The sequence below is a fragment of the Solanum tuberosum genome, unplaced genomic scaffold (genome assembly GCF_000226075.1).
Source record: "Solanum tuberosum cultivar DM 1-3 516 R44 unplaced genomic scaffold, SolTub_3.0 scf00359, whole genome shotgun sequence".
Classification (NCBI taxonomy): Eukaryota; Viridiplantae; Streptophyta; class Magnoliopsida; order Solanales; family Solanaceae; genus Solanum; species Solanum tuberosum.
The window spans coordinates 152,424-164,116 of NW_006239281.1; the positions used below are offsets into that span (position 1 = coordinate 152,424).

Genomic DNA, 11,693 nt, shown 5'->3' on the forward strand with positions numbered 1-11,693 from the left:
TCCCTCCAGAATGGGAAATTGATTTTGCTATCGATATGCTATGAAGTACACAACCCATATCTATCCCTCCTTATAGAATGGCTCCTGCTGAGCTAAAGGAGTTGAAGGATCAGCTGAAAGACTTGCTGGATAAAGTTTTTATTAGGCCTAGTGCTTCACCATAGGGTGCACCAGTGTTGTTCGTAAGGAAGAAAAATGGTTCACTAAGAATGTGTATCGATTACCGACAGCTGAATAAGGCAACTATAAAGAATAAGTATCCCCTTCTGAGGATAGATGACTTGTTTGATCAGTTACAAGGCGCTAAGTGTTTCTCAAAGATTGATTTAAGATTAGGGTACCACTAGATACGAGTTCGAGAGAAAGACGTTCCAAAGACAACTTTTAGAACTAGATATGGAAACTTTGAGTTCTTGGTAATGTCTTTTGGATTAACTAATGCCCCAGCAGTGTTCATGGACCTGATGAATAGTATATTCAGGCCGTATCTAGACTTGTTTGTGATTGTATTTATTGATGATATTTGGTGTATTCACGTTCAAAAGATGAGCATGCAAATCATCTGCGAGCAGTCCTTCAGGTTCTTCGAGACCGAGAACTTTATGTCAAAGTTTTCTAAGTGTGAGTTCTGGTTAGACTCTGTAGCTTTCTTAGGCCATATTGTATCAGATGCAGGCATTGCGGTTGATACCCAAAAAGATTGAGGTCGTAAAAACTTGGCCCAGACCCATGACTCCGACTGAGGTTCGTAGTTTCTTAGGGTTAGCTGGGTACTACAGAAGGTTTGTAGAGGGATTTTCTTCAATTTCAGCCCCATTAACGAAGCTGACTAACAAAGTAGCTAAGTTCCAGTGGACTAAGGTTTGCGAGCACAGTTTCCAGGAGCTGAAGGACAGGTTGACATCAGCACCAATTCTTGCATTACCAGACGGTTCAGAAGGCTATGTGGTGTATTGTGATGCTTTTGGTGTTGGGTTGGGATGTGTTCTAATGCAACATGGTAAGGTTATCGCATATGCTTCAAGGCAGTTGAGGAAGCAAGAGAAGAACTATCCGACCCATGATTTAGAATTGGCTGCAGTTATGCATGCGTTAAAGATCTGGAGACACTACTTGTATGGCGTTCATGTTGACATCTTCACAGATCATAAGAGCCTTCAATATATATTTAGATAGAAGGAGTTAAATTTGCGACAGTGTCGATGGCTTGAGTTATTGAAAGACTACGATGTGGATATTTTATATCATCCAGGAAAGGCGAATGTGGTAGCCGATGCCCTCAGTCGAAAATCTATGGGTAGTTTATCCCACTTAGGTGTTGAGAAGCGGGAGCTAGCACGAGAGCTTCATCAATTAGCTAGCTTAGGATTCAGATTGTTAGAGGCAGACAAAGAAATCTTTCGATTTCGGGTCTGGAACTGAAGAAAACTTGTTGCGTTCTTGGAGAGGCTTGGTCGACTGTTTTTTCTCTTTTTGCTCCAGTTTGGCAAATTTTGGAGAATGAATCGCTTAGGTTAAAATCTAATTAAGTTACTAGGCTTAAACTGACAAAAACTACGTAGTTTAGGGGTTAAACGACGTAATTTAGGTGCTCAACGCATAGGAAAAATGACCAAATGACCCTTAACTTAAAAGTTGTCGGGGCCATCGACAGGCCTGACCGACGGTCCGTTCTGTCAGTCCGTCATTTGGCTTCAGAGAGCTGATGGCTGGGGGTCTGAACCACCAACCTGGACAACAGACCATAGTCCCACCTACGGTTCGTAGGTCCGATCGTTGGTCGAGGGTTTTCTGGGTGGCGAGCCACGGACCCCTCATACGGTCCGTGGGTGGGTCTCATCGGTGGCACTTGCAAGTTCTGAAGTTCTGCATTTTGGTCTTTCTAGATTACGGGGTGTTACACGTTGTTTTATTTTAAAAAATGAGTTAAAGAGTCGCCACTTAATTTTTAAAGGGAAATTAAGAAAACTATTGTTTTCAAAAGACTAAAAACAGAAAATCTAATGAAAGATAATTAAGGGGTTCGGGGTTTATATTAGTGTTCTAGAAAGGGTTTTAAAAGTATCTAAAACACCCGCTAATGTGGTTATCCGGTAATTAATCATTTGGCTAAAAATTAACTTAATTGGAAATAGAGCAATTTTTATAGCTAGAACTGTTTTAAAGGGGTAAAAGGGGGAAAATACGGAATACTATCTAAGTGAGATAATTTGCAAAATTTATTCTTTAAGTCTTGTTAAACGATGACTGATTTAGTTAAATTGTTAAATCAAAATGGGCGTCTTTCGGGGATTTGAATTTTTTTACCTTAAGATTAGCGGCAAATATTAACAAGCACACAAACACAATAAAATAAGAGAGAGACTTGGGCCCAAGTTTGGTTTTTCTGTTCGCCTGAGCCAATACTTGGGCCTAATTTTTGTTTTGGGACCAAAGACCCAATATTTAGTACATGTCCTAACTAATCTTTGAAATTTGCTTTTCTTTGGGCCTTTGACCCGATTCTTGTCTCCGTGTACATGTCTTAATAACTAACAAATAATAATAATTACAATAAAAAGGCTTAGGCCCAAAAATAACAAAATACAAGCTGAATTTTGGGGCTTTTAGGCCCATTTCCATTTTCGTATACACTAGTTGTATACTAGTGCATACAATCTTGTATATCAGCTCCAAACACATGTACTCCCAGGGACATGTTCTTCGATTTTTACGAATGGCTGACTCGATAAAGGTGGAATTTGAGTCTTTATGGCTCTCTCGAAATGCACGAGAATGGAGAGTCCAAATGGACTCGAACGGGTGAGTTCATGGAAAAAATGAATTAAAAAAAAAGAAATTAGCAATTGATCAGTGAACAAGATCTATAGCAGTAATTACATTATGCAACAACATCAACTTGTCAACTGGTTATAAATGCATTAATATATGGATTATAATTGAGTGGCCAACAACTTAACATAATAGATCAACAAATCTGCAAGAAGAGAAATCAACAAATAGAACTAATGCTCAAATAAGTTTCAAATTCAAGCAACGAAGATTCTGATGACACACTAATGGCATAGAAACATACTCCACTTTCAATTCTTAAGCTACATGAAGACCTTAAATATCATTAAAAAAAAGGAGAGGGGCCTTTATATGACTCTGATGCAAACAGTGAACTAGAAAACACTTCAAACATATGATTTCTACACGATATCAAATCCAAGATCACAAGTTAGCCTTCTGTACAAAATGGACAACAAGCAAATAAATACCCTTCAATATGCTAAGATCATAAAAATAAAATAAAGAAGATTGATAAGGGACATATGGAGTTAAGAAAAGATCTAACGATAATATGTAATTTAAGAGAAACAAAATAGTCAGCTAAAGAGGGATTAAGATCTAATTTGATGTAATAACATTGTCCTTTTAAGATTGAAACAATTTTTAAACAAAGCAAACCAAGGAAACGATGCAGAGGTCTGTAGCAAGCACTTTCAGATTCGAATGGAAATACGATACTAAAGAAAACAACTAGAACAAATACATTACTACTAAAAGGGAAATAAACCTAAACACTACTACTTAATCTTAAGCAAGATTCAAACAATAGAAAATGGTAAATAAGAGGTTGAGTCAAGATGGTCACTCCAACAGGCAACAACATTCAAAACAGGATAATTAGATCACTGATTTACAGTAAAAAACAAGTCGAAACAATTTGAAAATTTCAACATTTGAATGCCTCATACGATAAAATCAAACGACCAGCACATCATGAAGCCAAAGACACGAACATAAATAACTATTATCTTTTGGGGTGCAGTGTTTCGGGACAAGACGGGCTGGAGAAGACGAGCTTCCACCACCACACAAACTTGAATACGAACAGCAAACAGGGAACCTGGGCAGAATCCGAACAGCTACCTCGAGTTCAAATGACCTTGAGAGGACGATGGACGACACCAAAAAAAGAAACGAAACCAAGTTCCTAAACGAGTTCACTTCTCTATTTTGGAGTGTATTTCAAGTATATTCACTCTCTATCTCTTGCTAAACCGCTACTTCCTATTTGTGAATCCTTGCCAACTTTTTTAAATTTTCCTCTTCTTTCTTTCTGTTCCTCTACTAGCAAAAAAAACCCCCACCTAAATAATGAAGAAGAAGATGCTTAAATAGAGGAGATGAAGGTACGAAAAGAGGGGGAAAACCGATTGAATTTGGAAGGTATTTTCGAATTTGAAATTCGAATCCCTTTGAAAGGATAAGGTTGGGACGGCTGGCATAGTACTAAATTTTACCAATCCCAAAACAAATTGCAACGGGCAAGTAACGGGAGCCATTCGATCTTGGCGCTAGGACGAGTGAACCGTGGAGATCGTTCCACCTGGCCTGCTCGCTTACAGCAGATGAGAACAAAGGTTGCTTTTGCTGGAAATTTCGTACGAGATTAGAGGAAGAAGACAAGGGCAAAGAAGCGTACCATTGTACTGGGCACGCCTTTTGTCACGCCGTGAATTTCTCCGTCAAAGAACATGACTGAAGTTGTTGTTCGAATTGTCGTTTCTGGGCGTCGTTCTTCTTCTGTGAACGTTGCTTCTGGTAACGCCAATGCTGTAAAGAATTGGGTCTTGTGTTGAATGAGGAAATAGGTCAGGTATGGAGTTATTTGGGTGGGCTGGATTGGAGAGGTTGGAATTGAGAAAAAAGGACTTGGGTCACTGATTGACTAGCATTGGGCAGCTGAAAAGTGGCCCAAAATTCTTGGTCTTATAAATTGGGTTGAAAATAAGGTGAGGAAAAGGCTACAATTGTAAATAAAATTGAAGTGTCAATTATAGTCAAATCGAACTAATTTGTGAATCCGACTAAAATCAAAATAAGATGAATTAACATAATTAATTTATGAGCTTCTCAATCTTAAAGAAATAAAATAATTAATTTGAACTATACAATCACTGATTTTAAAGATTAACAATAATTTAAGCCAAACTAAATTAATAAATTATTTAACTAAAAATGTAAAATCTTTTGAGATGATTTTCAAATATTTATAAAGTATACTGGTTATATAAAATTATATAAATGTATTTATTATTCAAAATACTATAAAAATCGACTGAAATTACTTAAAATAACCTTGAAACTATTTTGAATTATATAAAACTAATTATTCTAAATCGTTTGAAAAATTAAGAAGCTCGGAAATTAATTACTATTGGGAGGGTCAAAATTGGGTGTCAACACACGTTGTGTGCTTAAGTGCGAAGAGACAGTGCAAGCTTTGTTATGTTGAAACCTAAATGTTAAGTCAACAACACTTTCATGTGCCACTTCAGACTGTCACATCCGCCTTCAGGACGATATACCCATAAAGATACACGTCTTAGTGGGGAAAAGATTTTATCCCCAATGTAGATCAAAAGCATAAAAGTAGAATTCATTCGAGAGAACTTGGTGGTCTTATGAATGGTTCCTGAATGCACTAAATTAGATTAATGCTTTAATAGGTGAAAAGTTCTTGAGTGTTGTTTCTTTTGAATATTTAATGTTCTTTAGTGCATTAATGGTCTCTTGGTTAATATAATGTTCGTTTTGGTGTGGTTTGTTTGGATTTCGCCTCATTTGATCCCTCTCAATGTGTTGTCCCTTTATTGATTGTCATATTTTCTTAATCCTAAAGCTTGCAACTTGCTTAGAGTTTGTTTTAGAGAAACAATTTAGTTTCAAGTCTCCTGATCAATTTAAACCATATATCTCTAGATTCATCCAATCAATTCATTGTGTCAAATTCAAACTTGATTATTCCTCCAATTAAATTATTCAAAGTCAACTATTAAATTTCGAGTTTTTGGATAAAAATAAAAATGATCTTCCAAAAGTTAATTATTATAAGTTTCACGACAATTTTATTGGTAGATTTGTCAAAAAATGATCCATTAATTTATTATTCAGTATGTATTGAAAAAATGGCGTACATGTATAATGTGTAAGATGTACAATCAATATATAACTATGTTTACTTTTTCAAACAAATACGCAGTTAATTTGATTGACTACTTTCGACTTTCTATCAAAGATGTTTCTTGAGCAAACAATACAAATCCCAGTCTAATTACGTGTCTTCACCTTAGTTTATCTAGTGTAATTCACATTTATGATACACAACATGTGTGTATGTATTTGGGCCTGAAAACACAGTTGGATCCAAGATATAAAGGAAAAATTGGCATAGCATGACATGTTATAGTTAAAATTGGAATAAATAGCCCCCTTATAATCTTTTAGCAAAACAAAGATTTTTGAAAATCTATTTGGCATTTATTAGCCATATTTTCTTTTACTCGAAAGGGGTTTTTTTTTCTTTCTAAAAAGTTGTTTTATTCCCTAATTTTCTCCAAACTTTTCTCACGACATGTTTTTTCTTTCACCGATCCTTTATTTATTGAAAAGTAAAAAATTTATTCTTTCTTCTCTTTTCTTATTTTAAACAATTCTTTGTTAATAATGAATCTTTCAACATTTTTTTTTTTTCCTTTTTTTTTTTTTTTTTTAATCTTTTTACAATTCTTCATACATGCATATACTCTGTATTTGCTTAAATTTTCTCTTCCGTATTTACGTTCATCCAATGTATGCTAATATACTAAATCGTTTCTTTTCATTGTTTTTGACTATATTTGCTCTATCATATATTTATTGAATTTGTCATTGCCAAACTATATGGATTTTTTTATTGTTGAATTGAAGATTTCAATTTAATTGGGGAAAAATTGAGATTATAATGTGTTGTTTTTTTTATATTTATTTTCATGGGTAAAAGGGATCTCATGAGTTTTTTTGGAAAAATAAATCTTTATTTTATATTTTTTTTGGGTGGTATAAGTACAAAATAGTGTGTAACTTGAATGCAGAATCTGTTTATAGAATTTTATTTACTGCAATTCTATACATTTTTTACAAGAGAAAGTATTTGAAGATGCTTCATTAGTAATGCCATTTGGTTTGAATTAGTAAAATATAACACATATAATAATTGTATACATGATTGTGTATACATTGGTATAAAGTCATTCAATTTAATGTATACAACTACTAATTGAATCAATACACGAATTAGTCATATTTAAGGTATACATAAATGTGTATACATTGCAGCAGAAACTATACGTTTAATTGTATACATAAACTAATTGAATGAATACATAATATTTTTATGTATACATAAATTTATAATGTATTCATAAATATTCTTTGAGTGAAACATTATGAATACATACTGAACTGATTGAATACATTAGCCTAATAAACTCGTTACATAAGTATATACATCATTTATTTTAGAGAATGCATAATGTATACATAATTGTTTTTTTTAATTGATAATACCTTGACGTATTTAAACTTTTCACCTTAAATTGAAACATCATTCGAATAGCATAATTATTTTTATCATAGATATTAGAGAAAGAAATTTCTTGTAAACTTGACATTCTGTTAGTATAGTTTTAGTAACACACTCAATAATATTGCATTCATTAAAATACAGTCTCTCGGACAATCATATGATTGTAACCAATAAAATATAAAGTGTTTGTGTTGTTGACACCAATAGCAATCAAATTGGTATTGACAATTCCATCTTCAACTTTAGCACATACATGATGGATAGTATTTGAAAATTTCCTATTCTTTCTTCAATTGTATGTATACTCGCAATTCTATATTGTTTCGTTTTAACATCAATATTGAAAAGTCATCGATTTTATAATGAAATTCAAAAGAATTAATAAAAGTATCAACATATAGAGGATTTGAAATCAATATCCGTATTGATAACCACCGCTTCTATGGAACAATCTACAAAATTATTATTACTATCCCATTCTCCATTATAATGAATCAAAACAATCAAAGGTGTCATTTATATCTTGATGCTCTTAATTGCTCTACGTTTTTTTTTAAAGATATACTAATAATGGAGTTGGGTTTGGAAATTTTAGGGAAATTGAAATGCTAACTTCCTTAGTTATAGGACTTAAAAATCACAAAAACAATCCCACGTCTTCTATTTATTGCCAATTGGTTGCACGAGGGTAAAAATGTAAATCTATAAAAATACAGTTAAATTTACTTTTGGGCTAATACATGCTATTATTTTTTGTATAAATTATATGAACCACATATTATAAGTACTAAATAACACCATATCCCTTCTAATTTTCTATTTACCAAAAATCCCTTAAAAATGATGTTTGCGGAATACATAGCGTTGTGCACGGGATACATAGGTAAAATAAGGGATTTTTGAAAATTTTGAAATAAGTAGGGATAAATGGATATTAAGGTAAGTAAATGAGTGTAGTTAAGTAATTTGTCCTTATTTTTTTTGACTATTAATTGCTAAATAAAATTGGGCTATAAATTGCTAATTCTATGTAGCAGTTGTGCCTTTGTGTCAATTCCTCGATATAAAGAGCTGAAAGCCCAATATTTACTGGGCCGAGCTCTATCCCATCAACCACGTAACCCTACTTATAAGGTTTTTAGGGTTTAATCATTCTCCATTCTTTGATACACAGCAGCAGCATACAGCAGCAGATTTTTCTCACCGGAAGGTAAGCCGCTCTCGCCATCGAATCTCTCTCTATAATTTCCTTGAAAACACGTCAGGTTTTTCAATGTTCTGTAACGGATTTGTTCTTAATCAATTGTTTTTGCTCTAATTCTATAATAGGATTCAATTTTTTAGCTCAACTTAGAGTTGTGTTGATTGATTTAATTATTGATGCATTGGAAACTCCTGATTTGTTATTGTTGTTTGAATTGAATGTTGCCTGGAGATAAAAATAGGTGTTGTAAAACAAGTACTACTTTATTTTTGTACAAAGTTAATATTTGGATCAATCGAAGAAGGGATAAATGTGTATCAACGGCATTTTTCTGTTTTTTTTTTTGTTAAAAGGTGAAGTTTTGCCTTTTCGATTGCAACTATGAGGTTCCCGGGTAAGTATAGATGAGTGGATGTAGGCCTTTTACTTGTATGTAAGTAAAGTTAAGCTCGGGTCAGCTGAACAATGTTAGATGAGGTAAAGAGAGAGTCATCCAACGGTCTTATGTTTACAGAAATTATGAGGTAGTGCAGATGTGTTTCCTAGTTAACCTTGTGAACTAACAAAGAAGAGTCAAACAATATAATATTGAGTTACCTTTGTCAAAAAAAATATAATATTGAGTTATTATCACTGATTAGTTGAAACTCGGTCAATTTCTAAGATCCGTGTAGTATTTGAACCTCATACTGCCATTAATTACATTTATGGTTTTCTCACTACATTATTACAAGTAATCACCTTATGAAAAAAATGCATTTTTGCAAACACAAATTGTTCACATCAAACTGATCATATGAGGAATTGATCATTAGAAAAAGGAGCCTACAGTACAAAGAGACATTAACTTGTGGAATTAATGCTCTCCTCAGGCTTATTCCGGTTATCTAAGTTCCTTTGGTTAGAAAAGATACGTGAACCTACAATAATGGAAGCTGCTAAGTAGCGTGGTGTTTGTCTAGTTAACTCCAATGCATATTTTCTGTTCTATGTCCCATTGCTGTAGCATTAGTGATTAAACTGTGTGATGGATAGTCGAATTTTGTGAAGTAACCAAGTCCCACACCTGTTGTCTTGGGGGTGTAATTGGTGCGTAGATGTTATGAATGCACTAAATTAGATCATGCATCTGCTGTTGATCAAGCATTAATATGTAAAAGTGTTGCAGTGTTGTTTTGTTTGAATATTGACTGTTGTTTAGAGTATTATTTGGTTTTTGTGTGGTTTGTTTGGCTTCTTCCTGCTGCTTTTTCATTTGATTCCTTTAAATGTGTTATCCATTATGGCTACTTACAAATATATAGTCTGCATTTGCAGAATGGAATCTGTAACCAAGCATGCAATTGTGATTAAAATCATGGGTCGTACTGGATCCAGGGGGCAGGTGACTCAGGTTAGAGTCAAGTTTCTTGACGACCAGAACAGGTTTATCATGAGAAATGTCAAGGGACCAGTCAGAGAGGGTGATATTCTCACATTGTTGGAGTCTGAGAGGGAGGCCAGGAGATTGCGCTGAGCCCATAATTTTGATTGCCATATCGAAATTTCCTTGAGTACTTGATTATTGACTGGGATTTATTCCCTAGTTAATAGTCTTTGGTTTTGTTTGCTTAGACTCTTTAAGTTTGGATATGTTGATTTTGGTGCACTTCATGTTTTTGGAATTGTTTTTATGTTAAAATTTTGCTAGCATTGCGTCAATGGCAACGAGTAATGGTTCTTATTTGTTTTCGTGTTTGCTGGATGGACGTCCATCTATCATGTTGAATCTTTTTCCAGTGTTCCTTATGTGTGATATTGGTGCTTTTCAGAGGCAATGGTTTTATTAGAATTCAAAATGGTTATTACCCAATAAAAAGAACATATTTTTGATGTTACAATGCCTTCAAATTTAATGCTTTTGGATGCATAAACTCAATATTTGTTTATTTTTATTCTCTACTCTTTATATATAAATATAAGAAGGCTGTGTAAAGTTTTTCCTTGATGTTATTATATATTTACAACGCTTGAAAAGTTATGATCCTCGACGTTGATTTAGAGTGTAGAAAAGGGTTAAAATATGAAACTACTTCGAACTTGATTGAGCTCACGAAAGAGCCTATTAAATTTACTATTAGTGAAATATTTAAATAATAAAAATGATAGATTTTAGTAAGATAAATAGATATATAAAAAAATCAACTTTAATCAAATAAAAAGGCATCATATGAAAAAAGTGAAGAACAGTTGAAAGAGAAATTGACTTTTTCTTCGTTATTTAATAAAGAATAGGAGAAGTCTAATAATAAACTATCTAAATTTCAGAATAATGAAATTTTTTTATGGAGTGAAATTTCATAGTCTTTTGACAAAATATTTAATGATAGAATACATCTTTTTCCAATTTCATGTTCTAGACATATATATAATATATACTAATACTAGTATTTTGACACGTGCGTTGCACGTGATTATTAATTTAGAAAATTTAAGCGAAAATTTGAATAATAAGCTTTGCACAAAATAATATTGCAGATTCTTCTGTGAATGTTTAATGTGAATCATCATATATATCTCTTATTTACACGAACCTATGAAGACGGTCAATGAAAATTTTTATTAGCAATAATGTATATATTTATTTCAATTTGATGAGGTTCAATCATGTAATTAGTCGTATCTCACTAATATTACCTTGTAGACGATATTTGTTGTGTAATTTTCTTGTCATCTAAACAGATGTGCTTTGCACGTGTATTCCACTTAATTTGTTTAGTTGTCATATGAATATATGGAGAACAACTACATTTTATTTTTTTAGAACTATTTTTGTATTTTAATTTTTTTATAAGTTATAACATAATAGATGACGTTCTTTTTGTTGGCTCTCATATTTGACTTTTCGATTGACTGTGTACATAAATAAAAGATAGTTATCTGACTGTCCATAGTTAGCTGAGAAATGTTTCCTTCTTTTTAACGAAAAAACTAAAAATTAAAATTAAAGAATATATTCTATCTGTGAAATAATATATATAATCACATGTTTATCTTAACCCAACAAATATATAATTCATATACTTGTAAACAATTTTCAATTTATTCAAC

General features: G+C 32.9%; 1 protein-coding gene across 1 annotated transcript; it reads left to right on the forward strand.

The window, feature by feature from the left end:
* Nucleotides 1–8,502: 8,502 nt before the first annotated feature.
* LOC102603576 (40S ribosomal protein S28-like) lies at nucleotides 8,503–10,386 on the forward strand. Its single transcript, XM_006361480.2, has 2 exons — nucleotides 8,503–8,609; nucleotides 9,921–10,386. The coding sequence occupies exon 2, from the start codon at nucleotides 9,922–9,924 to the stop codon at nucleotides 10,117–10,119; it is 198 nt and encodes a 65-aa protein (XP_006361542.1). The 5' UTR covers nucleotides 8,503–8,609; nucleotide 9,921; the 3' UTR covers nucleotides 10,120–10,386.
* The last annotated feature ends 1,307 nt before the right edge of the window (nucleotides 10,387–11,693 follow it).